This window comes from Lichenostomus cassidix, chromosome 2, assembly GCF_008360975.1.
Source record: "Lichenostomus cassidix isolate B80296 chromosome 2, HeHo_3.0, whole genome shotgun sequence".
In the NCBI taxonomy this organism is placed as follows: domain Eukaryota; kingdom Metazoa; phylum Chordata; class Aves; order Passeriformes; family Meliphagidae; genus Lichenostomus; species Lichenostomus cassidix.
Genome location: NC_139482.1, coordinates 118,518,213 through 118,542,406, shown reverse-complemented (window position 1 = coordinate 118,542,406; position 24,194 = coordinate 118,518,213). Strand labels below are relative to the sequence as shown.

The following is a 24,194-nucleotide window of genomic DNA, read 5'->3' as shown; positions in this document are numbered from 1 at the left end:
ATTTAATCTCTGTTTATAATGGCAGTGCTTGAACTCTTGAAAACTTTGCCCTTGGGTGAGACTGGGATATTGTGTATATCCCTTCAAAAGTGGCTGCATTTAAGGAGCATGTGTGAGGTGAGAGCTGTGACAGGGGACCTGACCAAGGATGTGACAGCCAAAACATTAATCCAGTCCAATCTGCGATTAACCACTATTTGCTGTAACACTACACCCCACAGGACGAGAAGGGGAAAGGTAGGGAGGGAGCATTTTCGAGGTGAGCTCTCCCCAGCACCCTCGGGCTGGCCTGAAGAGCTTGCCCTGCTCCTGGCGAGGCACCCTGGGTGGCAGCGGAGGGGAGAGCAGCACAGAGAGCGCTTTGTGCCCTCGCTCTGCACAGCCCAGCGAGAGTGCAGCGCCAGGCCTCGGCTGGCTGCAGGGCTCTGAGCAAACATCTGAGGGGAAAGCGTGAGGGCCTGCCTGGGAGAAATCACCTCACACTTCTCCGGGGAGGTGTGTGGGGATGGGGATGGAGTACAAGGACGGCAAGGCAGGCACAAGGCACGGCCTGGGGCCCCCAGCGTGTGCCCCAGCGTGGCTGGAGGGGTGTCGATGAGAAGGCATACAGCTCGCTCACACATCTCCCCAGTAAATTCATCTTCATATGTTACCATAGGTATAGCGTTAATTAAAGATGGATTGAAGGGAATTTGGAGTCAGAATCACTTTTCTTAATTTAGTTCTCTTCCTGTGCGTGCACTGCAGAGATGCAGGTGTAAGCATAGTAGGCAGGGGTGCAGTAACTTCTGGTTTTATGAGCAGGCAATTTGATATTTGTGTCTGAGTCAGACGTTATACTGAAATAATTTATAGCTTCCAGAAGAATAAGTAATGCTTGGGAATGGGTATCACTGCCTGAATCCTTATGGTGACCTGAAACAGGGAGCATTTCTGGGCAAGGGGACCCTTCTATTTGAGGTGTTTCAATAAATAATAAAGGATGACGAGTACCAAGTATGCTCTTCAGTTGCCCATCCCAGCAAATGAAATAATGTGTAACCTTAGGACTAACCACCTTGCTTTGGTAATTCTGAACTTGCCCAGTGAGTACAAGCTTTCACCCCTCAAAAAGATTCTCTCCCTTATTCACAATTATCACTGAACTATCTTGCATATTTAGCACTGAATCAAAGAAAAAGTAGTCATTTCATGTTATGCTTGAACATGGGAGTTTTACTATAAGCTCTGTACTAAGACAGAAAACTATGGACCAGGTCCTTAACACCTTAAATTGGACCACTGCTTGGAGAAACTTTTGTCCAGTTTATTCTTTTTTCCCTCTGAAGATATTAACAACAATGATCTTTTAGTTACCTTCCAAATGCCATATTCTTCAAATTCTTTTGACCCATAGCATAAAATACATATTTCCCTGTGACATCTAGAAAACTGCAGTTACTTGTGGCTTACCTGTCCTGGCTGTTCACAGGCTGTCTGGTATCTGGCTTGTTGGCATAATTCTTTTACTCTCTCATACTTTGGTAGTTGATTAGACTGCTGAGTGTTTTTGTTGGTTTCCTCCTTCTTTCGTAGAAATTTGCTTATTAAAAAAAATAAAGTTGAATGGTTTAGAGACATTGTTCTAAGCTCTAAGGATGAATGTAACTTGAACAATGAAACTACTTGAAAGTTTAATGTCTTCTCAGGGAAAAAAATTCTCACATTTCTGCTACTGACCTTCAATTTAGGACACATACTGAAAAAAAGTCTCAGATGATTGGCTGAAAATTGCCCAAAGAGAAATAAGTGCTGCTAAGATATGTCTAACTGATACAGTTCAGCACCATTCATACATAAATGTAGGTTCTTTCACAAAGCAAAACTCTTTGAAGCAGTACTTGCTTGGCTGAAAAACCCAGCTGAAGACAAAACAGGACTTTGAAACTCAGCACAAGCTTGGCTGTATCTTACATATCACAATGTGTCTTGCCTGCACTCTTTTGTACTACATCAGACAAGGTCTTCATAATCAGCAAAGTCATAAAGTGCCGAAAGGAAATTGCTGTAAAATTTTTACCCGGAGAAAATTTTCACAGCAACAACTGGCAAGGTGAGTGGGTTCACTCCTATCAGTGAAGAGAGGAGCAGTTATAGTCATGAATCTAATTTACACATAAGAGTTAGCTGGAACAAAAATGAAGAATGCTTCTAATGTGTCATGGAAAATACAAAATCAGTTGATGGGCGGATTCTGCACAGCTGGATTTGAAACAGAGATTTAGTAAGAAAATTATTCAGATAATGACAAAACTGGGCACAAGCACAACGTTAGGCAAAGAGGCTTGAGAATCAACAGAAAAGCATGCTTTCAAATTTCTTCAGAGAAAGGGACTTGGGAGCACAGTAGCTTGCAAAGCAGTGGTGGGAAACTAGGAAAAAAGTCACGCCTGTCAGGTCGCTTGCAAACTTTACTGCTTCTCTGACTATAAAAAAGAAGAGGAGGGAGCAGAAAGGAAAGAGTGTACAAGGGAGTGTTCCCAGCAGGCAGGCTTTCCCAAAACTCTCTCACCCCTAATAATTACCCTCTTTCCACTAGAAATGTGTCACGCCAAATTTTGGTCTTCTTGTTTGTTCGAAACCTGAAAGTAAAATAATAATATTTACTGCTGGCACTGAAGTATACCACTGTAAGTGTTAACAAATTATTTTTGAAAAAACAACTCTCCACTTACATATATGTGCAATTTTATAGATCAACTACTTAAGAGACTCTTCAAATGGAAAAGCTGTGGTCGTTGCCATGACACAGCTCATTTTCACAGAATGTGTTTTTCCACTCAGTTGTTGATTTACTGAGGTGTTTGCTTCTGAACTGGCTAAAAAAAAAAAAAATCTTGTGACCCACCTGTTTCCTGGTCTCTCCAAGTCCAGAAGCTTTAGGACAGATTTGCCATCCATATCTGGAGGTGTGTCAAGGCCTGCTATATCCAGAATTGTTGGAGCAAGATCAATATTCAAAACTATCTGAGGCACTCTGCAAATCAACAGAAAAGGTCATAGTTGTCATGTGTTCAACGTGTAAGTCTTCACATTCTCTTGGAAATAGAATGATAATTAATGCTTATCAGGGCTTTGAAGATGTAAAGCTCTACAGAAGTGCTAAGTTTAGAAAACCACCTTTGAAGTCTACAACTCAGAACGATAGGCCAGTACTGCAGACTGATATCACAAAGAAAAAGTTAAGCACAATAAAACTAGGAGGTGCAACAGCTACACTGCTCTTATCTCATTTACAATTATGCCACCCATTCTGCTAAACGACAGAGTGAGCAGTAAATATGAGCACATCGTTTTTAAAAGCAAAACCCAAGTCTAACCCTACAGGACTAGGCATTTCACAATTTTCTCATCTGCATTATAACTTATTCATAATATGCAAAGCGAAAGAACTGCCTCTTTATGAGACTCATTTCTCTGCAATAATAGGGCATCCTTTATGAAATGAAACTAGACAGAGTGATAATTACACGCTCTCAGAAACATTTTACATTAGGCTCAACAGCTGTGCTAGAGACATAAGGGAACGTACACTGATCCTGGCTCCACACTTGGACCACGAATAAAGAAAGGAACTCGAATATCAAAGTCATATGGCATTGACTTCCCCTTGACCAGTCCAAACTGCCCAATATGGTATCCATGGTCAGCAGTGTAAATAATGTAGGTATTCTCCAGTTCTCCCATCTCTGCAAGCATTTGATGTAACTGCAACCCAGCACAGAAAGAACTCTGAGTTAAGTGTAGCAAAACATGTTTTGTGCATTATCATGTATAACCATAATTTATAACCTTTAAATATACAGTACCAAGCATGGCATCAGTGAGGTTGTTGACACAGATTCTGGGGATTGGCATTTTTACATCTTGCCTTTACTGTACTGCTAAAAAATCAACATGCAAGTTCAATTTCACACTCAAAAGAGGGGACAACTAAACAGCTCCACAAAATTAGAATAGAAAAAATGTGGTTTATGATGGGGTAGTTCCATTAGTATTTCCAAAATTCATTGTGTACTGAAACACAGCTCATGAAAAAAGTCTGCTACGGCTTTAGGGGAAAAGGTACTCAGATTTGATTTACTGTGCTAGTCTACAACTTTCTCATTCCTTACAGTTGTGGGCTTGGGAAAAAGCTGTAAATTTTTATTAAAGTTTAAGGAAATCTCTCTGGGGGAAGATCTTTGGTCATGGGGCTTGATTTTGGAACAAAAAGTCATACAAAGTACACCTAATAGTTCATGTATCATGTTACCTATAATTAGCTGTACACGACATTGCCTAACTTCTACAAACACTCATAGACTGACACCTGAGTTGCTGTGACTTGCCAGTTCCCAGATTTCAACTGAAGGACAAACTGTGAAGGGAGTGTGTGAAATGAATAGAAGTTGTCATGTGTGCACCTGTGTCTATCCATGTGTACACACAGGTGATGCATCTTCTGTTACTACCTGGCTTTATATTAGGCCCTTTAGAAAAGCCCACTAGGTTTTTGACCCAGCAATTGAAAGAAGAAAGCCAGGAGTTTGGCATCTTGTTGCAGAGAACCAGAATTTAATTCTATCAGGGAAAAGTGGAGTAATTCCTCATAGCACAATGACTTTCCCCAGAATGTGGTTGGTGAAGGTAAAGAAAGAATTAAGTAATTTAATTTTGTTACCAACTAATAAGATAGTATTCACAGCAGTTTCTTGAACTCACTCTTTCCATTGAGTCGTCAACTGACATCAGGGTCTGAAGTCTTTTGCGCTGCAAGACATTTGTAAACTCCATGTGGATTGGCAGCATGGGCCCCGTGTACTGCATAATCCAGTGCTTATCCATGTTTGGTGCATAGTTGTAGCTGGGAGTTCTGGAGGAAAGGAACAGATCTGAAAAGTTGTGCAGCATGATAGGCATCAGAGGGAGGCTGGAACTCCTCCAACACAGAAATAGCCAACAAACAGTTAAATCACAAATTCCATATGGTATCTGACAAATATCAACAAACATCACTTCAGTGGCTTCCAAGCTTCATTGGTTCACATATCACCTCCTCAAAATATTTTAACTATTTTCTTTCCAAGCTTTCTTTCAGACTCAAAGACCACTACAAGTTCCATATTAATATTTGGGATTTGCCAAAACGTATTTCTCAAACAAACCTGTAATCATTAAAAAAGGCTTATCTGCATGATGCATCCTATCTAGATAAGCAGAAAAAATAACAAAGTCAGAGATCAAAAAAGACTGCTTCCCCTTAATATTAAGGTATATTGCCCTGATGCTTCCAGTAGAGAAATTACCTTTAAATAAAAGTCAAAGAAAGGTATTTTCTGGTGGGATAAAGAAATTTAGTAGTCAGTATAAAGAACACCACCAGTGTTACAGTTAGTTCTACGCTAAATACTGTTGAGGTGTTATTTTCAGTGAGAATGCAAAGCAGAGTGCATTACAAGCATAACATGAACCATGACAACAATACTGAGCTAACACTGCTATCGATACCAGTGCTAAGAAGTATGGCACAGAGTCCTATCTAAAGCAAAGAATGATGCTTTAGGAGTTTGTACAAACATCAAAAGAAATATTTAACAGCAGTGTTCTATCCAAACCCAGTGTATTTTGGAAAGATATCGTACAAGAAACAAGAGTATTTTCACAGATATATCACCTTGGAAGAGAAGATGGGGCAAAAAATATGCCAAGTAAATTTTCTCTATAGAGAAGCATGTTACAAAAGCTCTTCACCAATCTTCTTTTTATACCTAGCATGCATGACAACTACAAGGTAAAGAGAAACCAAATAGAATCCTTGTCCTATAATAGTTCCACCTACATATGAGCTGTTTTGTTCTCTAGAAGAAGGAATCTGGGCTTTGCAATTTTGTTTAAGTTCTTTGGATTTTACTTTTTCCCTGTTTCTAGTACATTGCAGTACATGAGACATGAATTGCAGCATTACATTTGAAAAAAGAAACATAAATAGAAAGTGGAAAAATACTGTTGTATGATTAGATTAATTTGATTCTTCTTACTCTCTTTTCAGTGTACAATAAAAATGTAATTCAACATTAATTTAGTGTTTAGATACTGAAAACTAACATACGATTTAACCAAAGGTATATTTTTCCCACTGAAATATGTGTAGTTGCATTTTCATAAGATGAACAATATCAGCATATTGTATTGCATAAAGTCATACCTTTGACCAGTCCTTCACTTTGCTTTTATTTTTCTTTTTTGGTTGTATGATCACAGAACGGTAGAAGCAGTTAATTTTTGTATCAGATATCGTATGTATGACCTTTAACTACATTTTCTGAGGATAAAAATCAGCTGAAAGTGTAATGTAGTAAACTGATAGTTAACTTCAATAAATTAGTGGAGTCCACATTTTAACTGGAAACCATTATTTGAGAAGTTAGGCAGAATTTGAGAAGTGTGCCTCCAGTACACACAGCAAGTTTTGACTAACCTACTTAATCATTAGTCTCAAGGGAAAAGAGAAGTGAGGCAACAGTATCATGGGACTTTGATATAGATTAAGAAGTCTGAAAAGGTTAGCTCCCTACTGAGCAAAGGCAAGCATAAACTAGAATTCCTCTTCTGCTGAAAAATCTTTTATTTCATGTTGAAAAGTCAAAGTTTTTGTAATTTCCCATGGTTCAAGTCTGATTTTTAAAATGTATACTGTCAGAAAATTAACAAGATTTATCCCAGGAGCACAGCCATCTGTTTTGCTGGCTAGCCAGCAGTCCTAGCAGAGAGAGACCCAAACCCTGAAGAAGCAAGTCTTAGGAATTTGGTCGCGTACAACTTATCAGATATCAGACAGAAAAGAAGGATGCTTCCAGCGCCATTTTTCCTCTGTTTCCCTGGATGTTTGTCAAAGAAGATGTTTTCCCATGCAAGAGTTCAGTTTTGATTAATCAGCATTTCCTAGTAAAACCCTGTTTTTTTCAGCGGGGTCCTGGGTGCCCCTGCAGCAGAGGGATGAGGTGGCAGTGAGCTGTGCTCAGCCAGCAGCGTGGTGACAGCCTGCTGCTGTGCCAGCAAGGAGAGCCAGCTGCTGAAACAGGCTCAGGTCTTGTGTTCCCAGGCTATTGTGAGGACCCTCCTCCACATAATGGATAGTTTTTTTAAAAGCAGCACTCAGGGGTTTAGCAGGGCGGTTAAAACCTTTCACAGACACTTTCCAAATGCATTTTGAATTTTCTGGGTGAGAAATGCAGCAGGCAGAGAGTGAGCAGGATTTTCCTCCCAGACAATTCAAGCAATAGGAACCCTCTGTGAAATATCCAGTGTCACTGGCTGACGGATAAATGTGAAACAGGGGTCTGTGGTGTCAGAGAAAGAGTACTAAGGAAGAGACAGAAAGGAATTCCAAAACCCTACAGATATAATGCATTCCCTGTGTACCCCTGTTTGTTGGGCCTTTTAGAAATCCACCAGAATGGCACTGGTTGCCAGGCACAAGTTCTGACACTGCCCCCAGATTTTTCTAACTTTATATCTACTCTTTGTTTTCTTTTGGTGTAAACCAACCAACCAACCAACCAACCAACCACTGCAGAGGTAAATCCTAGGGAGAATATTGCTGATTTCTGAAAACTTTTCCATGTAGACAGACCTCTCCTCCGTCAGTGATAACAGTTTACCACAACATTTTTTCTTGATGCAGGTGCAGATATCAATTAAATGTTCCACTGTTTTAAGCCCTTGAAAATCATTATGGCATAGTCTGTCACTGTTTCTGTTCTCCCATTTTTGGTAACAACTTTGCTCTGTATTGACAAATACTGCTGTAAAGTAACACTGACATCTATGTTTCCTTGATTCCTCTTTGCAGTGGGAGTATAAAGCTGAAGATATGTACCATGTCTCCTCTAAGTCATGGAGTCCATCTTGTGTGGAGCACATTTGTTGATCCATGATCAGCAGACAATGCCAAGTAGCCCATTATTTCCAAGTTGTCCATGGCCTCTAAGTCTGGCAAGTTGCTACTGTAGTACCTGTCATTCTTGTGGAATATACTAACTAAATCTAGTTTGGTCTCTTGCTTACTTTTATTTGTCTGACACATGCTATGCAGAACTTAATACACAAGGACCTCTTGGCACTCCATAACAGATATGTTCTGGCACTGGAAGATGTCAGGTTCATAAAATTTTGAATTGTTAACAGTTAAACTAACAAAAAGATCCTTAATATAAAAATACTTAACAATAACAAATGCTGAATATAGTCAGGCACTTTCCTATAAATGCATATTTGTAATGAGAACATTTCACCCTGAGATTTTGTAATCAATCACCTATGCAAGTAAATTTACAGAGAAACTTACAGTGATAATCAAGTGTTCTGTAGACTATGGAAGGAGTAAATATTTATAATCACTAGTGCATTTTTAAAGAAAGGTTCTCCACAAAATCTATAATTTATTTGTCTGTAAACAACAGTTCAAGTAGATACTTATGTTGAGAGAAAAGGAATAGTATTAGCAGTCACTCTTGTAATCAAAAGGCCTCAGTAACTCTGACAACATGTTTACTATATTTATATATTTTAATTTGATCTCCAAAATTAAGAATGCATCTTATTTGGCTTTTAAGGTACCACAATAACTTTGAGTTAGACAAAAAGCCCAACAACCTAAAAAATTGATGCTTGTACTTAAGGATCTTTCAAAATGGGGTCCCCAAAAAGAAAATAATTCAGAAATGAATTTGGCTAGCTTCTATTAGTAACTGAACTGAATTGTGATATTCAATGAAATAAATGGAATATAGTCCTTTTGCAAATTATTATTACAAAAAGATGCTTTACAGTTTAAGAAAGGATTGCAAGAGTACAGCATGTCTTAAGAGCTTCCAGAATTTAGTACAACTTGAAATTAACATTTGCTTTCTAAAAAATTGATCTAAATATATACATGTCTCTAACAGATGGGATAACGTGGAAAGAAACAAGTATGTTTCCAAACATTTGTTCAATTGCTCATAGTAAAAATCTGTGTTTGCCCCTATTTGCAATCTCCTAATTCACTCCTGTTTCTACTCAACAAAAGAAATTATGTTCACAAAAATACTGCCTAAAAATGTTGGGCTTGAATAATTCCATAGAGTTCTCAGGGATTTTTATCACAAAAGTGTTTGGCTAATTTTCTGTTTGGATTGGGAGTTCTCCAGTTAGTGAAAATAATACAGCACTTGGATGCCCCAAGAACATTTTTGTTTCATAAAAATAAAAGTCAACAACATTTTAAAATAATACCTCTGCTAAAACTGATTGAGAAAAATGAATAGTTTCTGTACAGAATTAGCACCTCTATTATTCTTTGAAATATGATTAGGAAACATGGCATAAGTGGTCATGTTTCTTCAAGGGTAAATAAACAAAGGAAGCAAACTCTTTGTTTCCAAGGAAAGTAGACTTCCAGGTTTAGACAGTGTTCTTGGAAAGCAGGAAGCCTAGGTTCTGAGCAAAATTAAAAGTTAAAAAAACCCAAAACTACAACCAGTGGCCATGGCTAGTATTAATGTGAAGTTGAGTTTCATCATTCTGAGTCTGCTTTTGTGCCTTTTAAAAGGGGAATCTTTTAAACCCAGTGATGTTTACAGGTCTGGGTGTGTGGGGTATGAAAATTTCACTCCCGAAGTGTAACACAACTGTTATATTTCAAAGCAAAGAAGTAAACCCCTTGTTGTCTGTTAAATATAACACCTTTTTAGTTTAGGAAACATTATCTGTTGCTGCTGCAGAAGTTAATTGTGCAAATAGAAAATATTAACTTTCATTTCTGTTTCACACCATTTATTCTTGTCTAGTTCAAAATCACACAGTGAGATGTGTCATGATTTTGATCATTTATCTCTAAGTCAGGAGTTCCAGCAGACCTCAGGCCAGTGGTGACACTACACACTGTCACATCAAGATTTATTACTGATGCAAATGTATGATCCCACTCTGATAGCCACGTGTCCATGTGACAAGAAGTACCATTGTTACTGACAGATGTTTGAGGCTCAGCCTCAGTGACTCCAGACACAGCCACCTCACAGAACAAACTCCCACTGAAGACTGCTCTGGGGATCCAGACCTGCAACAACATTTCTTGTGATGCTTCACTACTGCAGACATGCTGCTGCCTACACACCTGGTATATCAGCACCTTTCACACTGTCTTTAGATGGAAATATAAAGGTCTGCCTCTTATATCACCTACTTTTTCTTAGCTTGGGAAGGTTTCTGATCTCTTCCAAGACACTACTTCTATCTGCCTTCCTAATGTTCCTAGCTTGGTAATAGGATTGCTTCCAGGTAGCTGTAAAATCTGGCTGTCAGTCCTCTTGCCAGCCCAAGGATTTTAACTCAGCACAGCCAGCAGTGCTTCAGATTTCCATTTTTTACATTCTTCAGTAAACCTGCCTCCTGCAGATTTTTGCTTCTAATGTTTGTTTACTTCACAGCTTATAAACAGCTTAAGTCTGATTCACAGTTCCCCTAAGAATGGTTCACAGTGGAAGGTAAAGGGAAGTTAAAGTGCCAGAGGCCCTGAGCATAATGGAGAATTCAGGCTTTCATTAGAGCATCCTTTGAGTCAGATGCTCAGCTTTCCTGCTCAGCTGTCTGATGGAAAAAGATTGTCTTGTAACATAACTTCATATTTAACAACAACATTTCCAAATGTAAGGAGCAACCCTGCTCCTTAATAGACAATGTTTATTACCACAGCAAAAATCTATGTATTGCTTTCATCTAGTACATCTTCTCCATTCCCATTTTCTTTCACAGAAATAATGGGCACAGTTAGAGTAGATGCATTAGTATGATTTATTTTTAGAAAATATATCGCTCATTATGGTGATAGTAGACAGGATAAACCTTCAGAAATATTTTTAGATGTCAGAAATAGGACATTAGGCAGAGGAGAAGTGGGAGAGTGGGTGGGAGAATGGATGCATAAAAACAATGGAGAGTCTGCTGCTTCCAGTATGATATAATTTGTGCTGAATTTTAAAATGGAGCTGATAAGAATTAACAGGAATCACTTAATAAGTACACAGTGTACCCATCATTACTGTTATTGTCTTTGTATGACTTTTCATGCCTTTGTAAACAGTCTTTGTAAGACTGTTCATGCCCAGAGCCTGTTTGTGCTGAGGAGGACAGGACTGTAACATAATGATGGTATGTAATTCTTCATTTTCTTTTTGCCTCTGATGTATTTTTCATAAATCTTCTGGACTTTGCTGTTGCATTCATTTGATTTTATTCTTGCCACGTTGATAAGTGAGGAAATGAGACCAATAGACGCCCACACTTGAGGGCAGAGCTCTCCCTGAACAGGAGTATTTCCTGCCATAGTCACTCCCTTCTTTATATATACCAGTGGAAAACTTCTTCTAAGCTAACTTTTGTGTTGCCTTTTTTATGTTGGTTTTGGTTTTTTTTGGTTTTTTGGTTTTTTTTTTGTTTTGTTTTGTTTTGTTTTTAATTTATATAGGCAGCATGTCAATCTTTAACAGGCACTTTACCAGCAAAAAGACATCATGTAATTTAAGGGTCTGCTTCAGCTTCTGTTCTTTTACGCAAAACTTCTCACATGTGGTTGACAGGCTATCTTAATCCTTGGTTTGTAGGTATAACCTTCCATCTCAGTTTGTTAAGCCAGCAAGCAGCTTTTGACCTGGTTTCCCTTCTTTGTTGGAGGTAGGCGTTACAGTAACATGATACAGCAACTACATTTTTAAAAACAAAATCCAAGGTCAGATGGCTGTCACCCAAGGTCAGAACAAAAGAGATTCAAATGGTGCTTGACCACCAAGGAAGAAAACCTAAGGGTTAAATGTTCAAATTACACAAACCTTGGCAGGAGGGATTTTATTGTTCTTGTGCTGTTTTCATAGGGAGCGCTGAATATTTCTGTGAGAAATGAACTTCTCATATCTTTTAGAGCACGTTGCTCATATTTTTGGTAGAGAAATCAGTTGTTTGGAATCTTCAGCCACCCAAACCCAAATTAGCAGTTTATCTTTAATTTGTCTCCTTTCTCAGTCTGCAGACTGAACTTTAACACATGCAGTCAGTCAGTGCAATAGGAAACACAAAACAAGCCAGCAAGGATCTCTTGAGGTCACTGGAGAAAAAACTCATTGCAAGAAGGTTGCCAAGAAATCAACAACACCAGAAGAAAAGAAGACTCACAGCTGAGTGCTCTCACAAGTAGCCTAGCAGAGAAAGGTATTTAGACCCCAGGAGTCCAAACAAATAAAAATTGATTTTAGCTAAGATTTTGCTTAATCTTTGCAGGTAACATGTAACCTGTATAAGGTGGAGAGGCAGTTAAAAATTAGGAGACTAACTAAAGCCATTTTTCTACCAGCACGAGCTAGAAAACAAGCAGGCTGAAAACATCAAGCAGTAGAAAGTGTCAAGAGCATGATAAACCAAAGCAAGTTCCTACAAGCACTTGTCAGAAGACAGGGGGCAAGGAGCACAAAATGAGTTGGTTTGGCCTGGGGAGAGGTAGGGTGAGATACAATGATTCAGTGCTTTTCTTGCAGACACTGTCCCCACAGCTAAGCGGAAACAGTTTGAATCCTGCCCTCCTGTATGATGGATAGTCCTACAGCAGACAGGATGGCTTGCCCGAGGCCAGGCAGGCTGTGCCACTAAATGGGAAGCAATCTGTTGAATGGGGTGAGAACAAATAGATATAACTCTCTTGCCATGAAAAGCAGCAATTGAAAGGAGACATGGGAGAAATTCATTCAATTTGATACAGTGACTATTCATTGTGCTTCACAGAAAGGGAAGTAGGGGACACAGGTGACATAACCAAGCTCCAGGTTCAGAAGGAAAGAAAAAATAGTTCTTTGTCCCCAGTGGATGGAGTGGCACCATGGAACTTGTTGCCACAAGATGGTGGGGCTGCCACCAGAGCTCAAAAAGAGATCAGACCAATGCAATGAGAATGGGTGCACTGACCTGGATGCTTCACCTAAACTGGTGATTTTCAGAGGCTGGAAAAACAGCAGAAAAAGGTTTGTTTTATGTTCCCCCTCACCCCACAAGCATTCCCTGCTACTTTCTGCTGGAGAACACAATTCAGGATACTGACTGAGAATGTTCTTTCATACAACCCAGTTTAACAGGCTTCATGTATTTGTGTCTATATTATTTACCAGCTAAAATCTCAACTGCATTAGTTCCCTGTACAGGTAGAAATTACTCTGAACATCTAAATAATTACGAAACGTTGCTGACTGGTTTGCATTCCTTGCAAAGTCTCGTCTCAGGAATGTGGGATCATGGAGAATATAAGATTATAAGGTCAGGGAAACTAGACATATCTGGAAACTAGCGGCCAGTAAGAGGATAAAAAGATGCAAAACAACAAAAGTGTAACCATGTGCCATGAACAGCAAAATCTCTTTCTGGCCCCAGCTAGCAATCAGTTTATGCATGCAGTTTATGTAGTAACTACAACTCCTTGAAAATTTAAAGTATTTGATATAAGTAGAAAAACCATCTTTGTGTGTGAACCACTGCAGAGTGTCCAAAATACAATTTCTAGACCAGGGAGCTTTCCCATTGTCTAATTAAATTGATTTATCCTCATTTTGTGAGGACAAAAAATGCAGAATCCAGGTGAAATATTTTATTAAGGTATTTTTTGTGATTAGTGATTTTTTAATTTTTTTTTTAAATTTATTTTAAGATGTACAAAGACATTGTTGCACAACAAATGGAAATACTGGTCTACAAACCCATGGTAGACACAAGTGCAATGGAAATCTTCCATGGGCTCTCACTATAAGGAAAAGACTCAGAATATTCGAGGTATGAAGCAAGATGTGGAACCCACAGATGTGGACTATCCACAGATTTTTTACCTGAAGTTGCTTTTGGTTCTAGGAACAAAATGAAGAGTTGGATTTTTTTTTTGTTGTAGTTTAATCACCAGAAAAGATTAAGCATGTTATTTAAAAATGCAGTCTGATAGGCTATTTTGGGAACGTGCCATTATCTAGCCTATAAACAAATCGGGTGCACTCAAAAGCTTCAAAAGGGCGTTTTTACTCTCAATGCATTCAGTTAGTTAGAGCCCAGGAAGCACATATCTTAGAGGGAAGCGAAGGAAGCAATATCTTTCCAACAGATCCTGACCTGTGTCTACATATTTTCAGGGTATTGTAAGAAGCTGCCCTTACAAAGCCAAATACTGACCTTTTAATCTCCCACAACTTCCCAGGAGGAAAAGAGCTTCTCCCTGCTTTAATAATGGTCAGAGCTGTCACTCTCCCCCGCAAAAGGAGCAAGCACAGCAAAAGAAACAAGCAAACATTCTCTGCTTACATGAGTGTCTTATATTTGAATTCCCTGTTCCTGCGACGTCTCCATAAACAAACCCCTCACAGAAGCAGACACAAGGAGTGGATCTGGCAGTGTGTGATTTTGACTTACATATGCTGTGAGGCGTTGGGGTAGAGCTCTGAGAACTGCGGTGCAGAATCCTCGGGGCCATGGGGTGCAGCGTGGCTGATGACCATCATTATGGGCCTATGGGGATATATCCTCTTAGACATTCTGAAGTAATTAATGCTCTCATTAGTGATTAGGTCTGTGAAGTAGTCCTGGAACATACGATTAACACAAAGCAAAAGTTACAAAGTGCATGATTAATTAGATCACATACTATCATGTTATTACTTTATTTTCAAGTCCTCATTAAAGCTTGGATCAGGAAGTAAAAACATACCATCAAAGAGATGTATGATTTGAGGGAGCATAGGGGAGACTGAGCAGTAATTACTTTCTTAAGCAGGCAATGCTACATAAAATGAGACAGTACTTTGCAAATCAGATGTAACAGAAAGTATTAACTAAATTTGATTACCAGATTTTGTAATATAATGCTAAGTAACATTTAAAATGACAGACTGTACTGACAAAGATATGTTTCTTAAATTTCATTGATAAAACACAAGGCAATGGCTCCCAAATAACATTGTATCTTAAGCTGGTTTTATGTTTACGTAAACCTTTGTCGCACACTCTTTGTTCAGACTTTACTTTTGCATATGTACAAAGTGGAAGTAAGCTACAACAGGCAACAGATTGCAAAAAATCTTAATCAAAGAAATTGCAAATGAGAATGCAGGGAGCAGTTGAATTCCTGCAGGCTCTGTTCATTTAATTGTGCAACTTTAAGCAGTGCAGCTGCTGAGATTAAGGTTGTGACTCGCTAATAAACTGGCTTAACCCACAGCAAAGGTGGCAAATGGAAGCCTACAAGGAAAAGGGAGGAAATGGAACTAAGAAAAAAAGATGAAAACTTAAATTAAACCACCTGCCACCTTGGAGTATTCACTGTTGGCCTGGAGGTCTAGCTAGAGCTTCATTGAGAAAGTGCTGAGACAATGTTTGTAATTTCAAGCACTTCCAGGCATGACTAATCTCATGTTGTGGATTCGAGGCCCCAAACAGCTGCAAAAGCAGAGCCTGAGGGACAAGGTCTGTGTCGCATGTCAGGGCTGGGACAAGCCAACCAGCTGTGACCTCCTTGCTCACCCGCTCCCTGTCCCCTGCCCCTTCCCCTCTCCCGCGGCACACTCGGAGCACACATGGCAGCCCTTGCTGCTACAAACCCTGCAAGGATAAGGACGAGACAGTGAGTGATGCTTTAGTTTCCAAAATGGATAATGAGTGCAAGGCACCAGGGTTGTGATAATTTCTGGGTTTGTGGCCTGTTTAAGTGAAATGCCTGTATGACTGCTCTCCCAAAGCATCTACTCCCCTGCTATTTATTCTAGCTACACACACAGAGTGTGTAAGGAATGTATAACTAACCGATACTCTTTCTTTCCTTTTTTTACTGTATATAAATATATAATCAGTATAATGTAATTTCTATGGATGGGAAAATCAGAAACAGGCATCACTAGCTTCCAATAAAAACTCATTACATGGGTCAGAAACCACAGCTGCAACATCTGTATCATCTTCCTTGAGCTACAATCTGAGGAAATTCCAGATCGCTTTCTGCAGGCTGGACAGTCTGCGATCTGCACTCCTAAGCCTTTCTGAGAAACTTCATGGCAGTGGGCAGGTCACTTTGGCATACTTTCCACACTGTGTCAAGAGCACAAACAAGCTCTGAACTTTTCCAACAGCCGTGTTTTTGCCCTTATCTATCCTCATAGTCATATTCGGAGTCTGACACCACAGGCGTACAGCCTTTCTTTGGTGTGCACTCCATAATGGAAAACAACATTAACCAAGGCTCTTCTGTGGGTAATAACTGAAACACACAGCAAACTTTAAAGTTCAGTAGTGCAAGGCGCACAATTCTTTTGGGGAAAGACTTTTATTTGCTGTTTGCTTCTGCCACCAAAACATCACTTCCTATCAGAGAGAATGAGGGAGGGAGGAGTCAGGGAGGAATCGCCAGGCTCCACTGAGAAGCACTGTGAACTTTCTTCTGTTGAGTGATTAATATTCTCATGTGGAAATTGATCTGCAATGCCCTGGAGAGAAAATGACATCTCAATTTCGTGGTTGTAGTTGGTTAATTAATTAATTATCTGGTTAATTAATTATCTGAAAGTTATTTTTATATGGATTAATCATGTGGCGTTCATGTGTCTGGAAAATACCTTTGCATAATCAAATCCGTGCTTCTCTTTGTTACCATTGCGAGAAATGGTGTAATTATAGAAGCGAGAGTTCTTCACTAATCCAACCCATTCTCTCCACCCAGGAGGGATGTAGCTGCCATTGTACTCATTGAGGTATTTCCCAAAAAAAGCTGTGAAGTAAAAAAAAAAAGAACACACACACGCATGAGGCTTTGCAATCCAAGTCTTTTAGTCTGAGTCAAAAGAAAGTATGAATGAAGAGAAAATGTGTTAGAATGAGTCAGAGCTGCTTTACCAAAAAAATCTTCCTTTTATAGCTTAGAGGGTTTTGAAATTAAAATAAGTTATTTCCAGAATTTTATGAGAGTTGAAAGCCTTCGTGACTCTATGTTTTATCCTTAATCTTTTAGAATCTAGTGCTCATGGGAAATATTTCCAGGTTTTTTCTTTAGAAAGAGTACTTTTCTCTTGGTTTCCACTAGAATATGAAATAAAAATGCAGTACCCAGAGGAAACATCTGAGAAACACCTTGTGGTTTTAAGCAAGTCTTGTGATGTCTTGGAACTTGGCTTCTGACTTTTGAAAGCTCAGGCTTGCTATCCTGGCTACATTTGCTTGTTGGATAAAAGATCTGGGAAGTACAGATCTCCATCCCATTAGGACATGCTTGGGTAGAGCAAGGAATCCCCACCCTGCTTTGCTGCCAGATCTTCTCTAAGGCAAAACTAACAAAGAGACAAAGGATTGGAGGTCAAGCTCCTCTACCTGGCCTGCCAAACTCCATGTATGTTTTTTCATTAGTTATAGGTGACAAGTCAGAACCCACTCAGACTGAAAATTTCAGCCTTTGCCGTAGGGCCTAAGTGGGCTGGCAGCTGCTCCTGCCAATTCCTCTGGAAGGAAGTAGGAAGAAAATCAGTCTCACAATGCAACAGGCTCCCAGCTATCTAGGAGTTGTGGATTGCCTATGGCAAAGATACAGACACCAAAAGCTGGCCAATTGGCATTGGGAGGGAGAATTAATTTTGGTACCACACCCTGGCGAATGCAGCCACGTTGCTTCTAGGGAGAGAGAGGAATGGGAGGTCTTTAGCTGCTTGTGTATGATCTGTGACCTGGATAGAATAGTCAGTTTGCATGGCTCTAGCCTGCTTTTCCACTGTCTGGGAAGTGCAATGACGAAACACCTGATCAAGTCTGCAATGTGGGTTTTTCAGGATTTATTATCTCCAGTTCAGTCCCAGCAAGTTACTGGGGCGTCTCAGTAGCTTCAGTTTTCCTCTTTAATTTTCTTGAGGTTTACAAGACCCTGGGGGTTCACCTGTGCCAGCAGCTCTGCTGCTGGTGTCCCCAGCTGCCTGCACAAAGGTACTCCTGGTGCTTACAAAATCAGATACCACTGAAGAGGAGGGAATGACCTCTCCCTTTCTGGGGATGGAGCTCTTCTGGGTGATAGCTGCCCCCCTCCCTGCATCCCTCACAGAGCCCAGCCCCTGCCCTTGCTGCCCCAACTCAGCCTCCAGTCCTGCCTGCAAAGAGCTGCTGCCAAGAGATGCTGTCCCTCAGCTGGGCAGTGGGACATACCTTGAATCCCTGTATTTGCTTCCTACTAGGAAATGAAATCACATTGGAAAACCTCACATCCAACCTAGACACATTCAATCTAACCAAAAAAGCACATTTGTGGAAAGGGTCAAATAATTCAGATCTGGTTGATGTGGGCATGGTGAACTTGGGAAAACTGGTGGAAAAATCAAAATGTTCATAGTCAAGACTTGTCTGAGGCAACATAAATATGATGCAATTCAACCAGGGAACTGCCAAATGTCTCTAACCAAAGATTACAGTAATATATAATGTTACTTTCCTATACCACGTGGAATGTGACATATAAACAAGTCCTACACATGCTAGACCAGACTTCCAGCTCTTCTTCCCACAGCCACCAAGAAAGCAATCCAACCTGTCTCCTTTTTTATCCTAAGGCCAACCAGAAATCAAGAACTGTGAGGTGAAGAGGGTGACACTGGGCAGGGAATAAGTGCCCAGCACTGTTGTCTCCTGGAATGGAAACCATACCTCTCATCTAAGGCAGCCAAACTGGTTTAAACTCTCAGTCAGATGTCATGGGAAAGTATATGAGTAAAGGCTGAAATACTGTGAGAAGGGAAGCCAAGGAAAGAGGAGAAGGGGAAGAGAACTCATAGAGAGACAACAGTGAAGAAAAGTATGGGAAAGTGATGTAACTGAGAGAGAGGAAGCATTGTTGAGCCAAGCAAAACCAAGGACAGTCTGTGGTTACAGGGGAAATCTGAGGTCAGCCCTTCTGAGTGCCATCCCAGGTCTACCAGCAGCCAGATTTGGGGAATCATGCTGCATGATTTTGGGAAACCTCTGCTCAAATTCTGTGCTCATCAGTAAAGGGCTCTACTGCCAACCTGCCTCTCACAAACATCAGACGCTTTCAAGCTGTGAAATGGAAGTTATGACAATTTGTCATATAGGATGGTTTGATTGCCCCATCTACTATTAAGATTGACTCACTCAGAGACCTGGACTCTGCTATTTACAGTCTTGCCAAACTTCAATCATTAGTGGTGCTAGTTTCCATGCTATCTGACTCAGGCTGTATTTTACTCCATGGAACCTTTTAGCCAAACAGTTCAGTAATTTCCGAGAAAAAGAGTAGGGAAAAAGAAATGGGTTCACTCATTTAAGAATAATTGTCAAGCTTTTCTCTGAGAAGTTCCAGTGTTTGTAGGTTTTGATGTAGGGCCTTTGTAAATAACAGAGGTGGCTATGAGAATCTGTCTCAAAATGACCAAGCTCAGAAAAACTGTAGCTCACAGATGATTACTCCAGCTTCTTACTTTAACATCACCGTGGAGTGCTCCTTTATGGACTTGAGAATGTTCCCAGAATTTAATTTTTGATATTAAACCAAAAATCCATCAGCTCTTTCTCTCTGTCTCTCCTTTTTTTTGATATTCATTACCTGAGAGAAAGCCACCAGCCTAAAATGCAGAGATGAAATTACCTGGGGCATAAGGATGAGAATAGATAAACTGAATTTAGAAAAGAAAGGATGGCTTGGAGCTGGTGGGGCCCAATTCATTTTGGAATTTCCTTGCTTTAGGTTACTTAATTTTCTAACTTTAGTAATGTTTTGTTAGACCCCTTTTGGCCCCCTGAAACCCCATATTTCAGTGAATGCTATGAGAATTCGGATTGACAACCTGAACCATTCACCTTTGTGTTGGCAATGATTTAGTATTTTATCACAAAAATAATCTCAGTGCTGTCAAGTTTTAAGCAGCTCCCTGAGTGACAGTTTGCAGAAATAGATGTTTCCCCCTGTTGCTGTATAAAGCAGTTCCCATGTCAAATGTGTAGCAAAGCCCTGAATACTAGTAGAAGAAGCAGTGGCTGTGATAATGGATCATACTTGCCAAAATGCTTTAACCAAAAATGGTTTGTTGATCAAAACCTCAGGAGGATATGAGTAATTAGGCAGACAAAGGGAAAAGCCAGGCTTTTACTGAAATAAGAGTTCAGTCCTCACACTGTGTGGTTTTCTGAGTGCTACTGAGTATGGGATAGGGCAAGTGAGTCAGAACTGGGGCTCAGCACCAGCAGCTAGTGTCTGGCTCTTCAGGCTCTGAATGAAAACAAGTGCCAGAGTAAAAGGAAAGCACAGGAGTGTCCTTGGAGCCAAGTAACAATCAGCAAGTAGTCACAATGGGTGTCCTGGTTGTTTTTTGTTTAACCAGAGGACTGTTAACAACTAAAGCACTATGGAATATGCCACGGAACTGCCCAGGAACTGACACTGTGATGACCAGATGTCTGCTGGGTCTTCACATGCTTGGCTTCTAGAATCAACCCCCATCTTTAACTTAGCTGTAGCCCAATGCTTGCTGAATTGCCAAAGTCTGAGAACTGACTGGGAAGCCTCAGCCTTAGAGGCTGCTTGTACTCAGCATTTGGAGGGTTTAGGAAGCCATTTCTGCTTGTAATTAGTAAAATGGAGATTATGACTCAATGGGTAAAAGCCTCATTAAAAAGTAATGCCATTTCAAGGGACATCTTTTCATTATTACATGTAATGGCCCCCATAGGGATAACAGGAAAGATAAATGCTTACTTTTGCATTTTAATAAGACAATTTTTATCTGCATTCTGGCAGTTTTGCTAACTGTTCCCAGGACACATTGTTATTTTTTAATCACATGTGATGTAGCTTAGTGTATCAGAATAATTGTATTCTGTATTAGTATGTTCAATTAAGTTTATGCAAACAACAACACATGGCATGGTGAACAGTTATACAGACATCTATGTCTCTGGAGGGGCTGCAGAATATACATGTCTGCTACCTGACATGAACAGATGCCTTAATACAGTGTTTTGTTTTCCCTCTTGCAATTAGCAAATGATTTCTAAACTGGACTGAGACATCCAGGGGGTTGCAATGGATGCAAGACAAAGATAATTTGATCCAGGGGATATCTGAATTTTGAAACCAAGATACTTACAGATGAATGTGATTCAAATTCTCATAATTCCCAGGACTTTTTCCCCCAGCATTTTTTATAAGCAATTATGACTAATGTTTCCCGTATTACACAATAGAGTTGGTCCTCTAACTCCTGTCAGCATTAGTGGATTAGTGTACAGGTAGACTGGACTACATGTACCAGCAAGACATCTCTGCACTTCCACAGTTCAAAGGATATACATTATGTTCTATGCCCTTGTTATTTGTTGAGGCTTATGAGAATGTTTCTGAGTTAAAACAAACACAAACCTTTAGAAAGGCATGCTGCAGAAAGGTTTAGTCACCCTGACCCAGACAAGAGCTTTAAGCAGACAGCTCACTTCCTTTAACAAAGTCAGGAAACCGTTTACAGGAGTTGCAAAGCACTGTTTATATGACATTTCAGGACTGAAACACAGCGATATTATGCTTCTGTGGATAGAGCCCAACATAACTTCAGCTTCTGAGTTATTCCAGTAAATTCCTCCTTGCTTTCTTCCCATTATGCAAGCCATGGATTCAAACCCAAGAAGTTTGATTTTCCCCTTCTGTTGAAAAATTGCAGAGGATTAGTGTATCACGTCACTGATGTGCAGAAAGCCAGCTCAGTATGCCAGCACCGCCTAGGAAATGAAATAAGCATTGTCCCAAAAAATATGGTGACGAAACTGAGGCACCAAGAGGTTAACCTTCAGCTAGACCTAAGTCACACAGGAAGCCCGTGGCATTGCCAATAATATACTTCAGATTTCACAGTTCCCACTTTGTAACTTAAACACAGCAGAAAACCTCAGTTTTTCTACTTTTTCTCCAGCTTTGTGGGTCTTTCCCAATTGCTGCCAGGTTTACCATTGCAACCAAAAAGATCATTAGAGATTTTATAACTCAGCAGTTGCAAAATGCATTATGTTATAACTTGATATAGCAATTGTTAGCCTGGGTGATGTCTTTAACAAAGCCTGTATTATGGGCCAAGCTGGTAGCACTTTCCAATATTGATGTTTTCTGACACTTCTCATTATAAGACCCTGTTTTCAGCTGCTTATAACTCTCTTATACTTGGACTTAAATTTTCCACACTGGATGCCTGCCTCGGGCTGAATTTTTTGAAACTTTTTAGCCCAAACAGTAGCCATCTTTGAGAACCGCAGTAATGGAAAAGGAATTATGCTTAACATCTGAAAAAAATTATGTGAGATTTCATTTGATAGCACTTACATGCTCTTCAATGAGAGCAGGAACTCTGTCAAAGACATGATGGACTCCCTGTCAAGGAAGCATCTATTAGAATCCTTTGAAAAAAACCATGCAATTTGCATGTGCTGGAGATCTAGACACCTCAGGACATTTATTCCCTGTCCACCTGTGAATGGTGTCAGTAGGTGGGAGAAAGTTGATTGAAATGCAGAGGGCAGGAGGTGACCCGATAAGGACAAGCAGTCTGGGGAGCAGCAGGAAATCCAGTAAAGGAGCTGAGGGGGTGGAAGAAGCAGTGGGGCCTTGGGGGCCCAGGACTGGCAATGTCAACCGAGAAACAGGACAATGAGTGTGGAAAGGAGAAAAGCTGATTGACAAGGGGGGTGGGAGAAGCAGATTTGCTGATCAGGCTGGAAAAGGAGATCACTAATGGTAACCAGTGGGAGCAGGATGTGTCTGTTAAGAACTGACTGGACCTGAGGGAGGAGAGAGAGAGGGAGGGAGGGAGGGAGGGAATGACTTGAGGACAGACAAGCAGAGGGACAAGGCTCAGAGCAGAGGCCAAGGTGATGTCCTGCAGGGTCGGAAAACCTGGATGAGAAAACTGAGGAGTGGACACTGCACTGCCTAATGGGGTAGGATGAAGTGAGTAAGAAATTATTTTGGTCAGAGTGGAGGATCCAGCAATATCTGAAAGGACTCCTGAATCATACAGGTACCTGCCTTTAATCAGATATCCAAAAACCTATAGCTGCCTGCCCAATGTGTGATAAAACCCCACTCTGCTTAATTTCTCAGCAAGTGAGCAGTGGAGTGTTGCAGATAGGATGTGAGACCCCCATCCCTGCTGATGTGGATGCCGGCACTGTGTCTTTTGATAGAACTAGTCTATCTTTTTAAACCAAAGAAATTTCACCCTCCATAGAGTGGTATGTTATTATGTAGTTAAAGACTATAATTTGGCCTTGCGAACAAGAGATGAAATGCCTGCATAGACAATGTTCTACCCAGATTTTCCCAAATGAAGCACTTGAATACATAAACTTGCTAAAAGTCTTTTAGTGTATGGTTTTCTGTGTGATATTTAATAGCACAGAATTCTGCTTTAAGCATAAGTAGGCAGATATGCTGTGGTTTTTGATGAGGTCCTGGACAAAAACCAAAAAAAGTTTCACTTCACATGATACCATAGAACTAGAAAATCCTGCATGTTATCCTTTTGGCCTTTCTTCTCTTCTACATTTCACTTTTTGTGGACTATGTGCATACATTCAGCATATTTTACTTTTACTTATACATTTTTTCAGTGACAGAAAGTGCAAGTTTTACTGAAAAATGAGATATATTTTTAATTATTTAGAATATTTACAGATTAAATTATGTTTGATGCTTCCCAGAATCTTTCATACCAATTAAGAAAGAATCGGAAAACTCAGAGTTTTCTCTCTCTCTTTATTTTCATTTAGAAACTATCTGAAACCCAGGACTTATTTTCTGCTCACTCATTCCCAGCCCTGTATCATATTGTGCCACCCTCTCTGCTTTGAAAGGGTGCATGAGGCAGGATACAAATTAGGTCACTGAAACGATGCAGATTAAAAATAGCATGTGCTGGCAGTGATTTGTACTGCAAGGCTGTGAACAGGAAACACACTGGCTTTGCCTCCAGAGGAAACTTATTGTCTGCCCACACCTCCAGGAGGCATAGCTTTTGCTTGCTTTATGAAATATTAACTTGTCCCTGAGTGTCCGAAGAGAATGGTGCGTAGTTAAAATACTCTTTAGCTTTCAG

At 40.1% G+C, this 24,194-nt stretch overlaps 1 protein-coding gene across 11 annotated transcripts in view; it reads right to left on the bottom strand.

Annotated features, from left to right (window-relative positions):
• Positions 1-24,194, bottom strand: part of SULF1 (sulfatase 1) — a 183,550-nt gene that overhangs the window by 29,017 nt on the left and 130,339 nt on the right. For all 11 annotated transcript variants that reach the window (XM_085052995.1, XM_085053004.1, XM_085053003.1 and 8 more), the window contains 7 exons: positions 16,686-16,837; positions 14,494-14,663; positions 4,744-4,894; positions 3,572-3,747; positions 2,888-3,016; positions 2,565-2,621; positions 1,453-1,582 (listed from right to left, as the gene is read on the bottom strand). In XM_085052995.1, the coding sequence (XP_084909121.1) occupies positions 1,453-1,582; positions 2,565-2,621; positions 2,888-3,016; positions 3,572-3,747; positions 4,744-4,894; positions 14,494-14,663; positions 16,686-16,837 (965 nt within the window). The remainder of the gene's footprint in view (positions 1-1,452; positions 1,583-2,564; positions 2,622-2,887; positions 3,017-3,571; positions 3,748-4,743; positions 4,895-14,493; positions 14,664-16,685; positions 16,838-24,194) is intronic.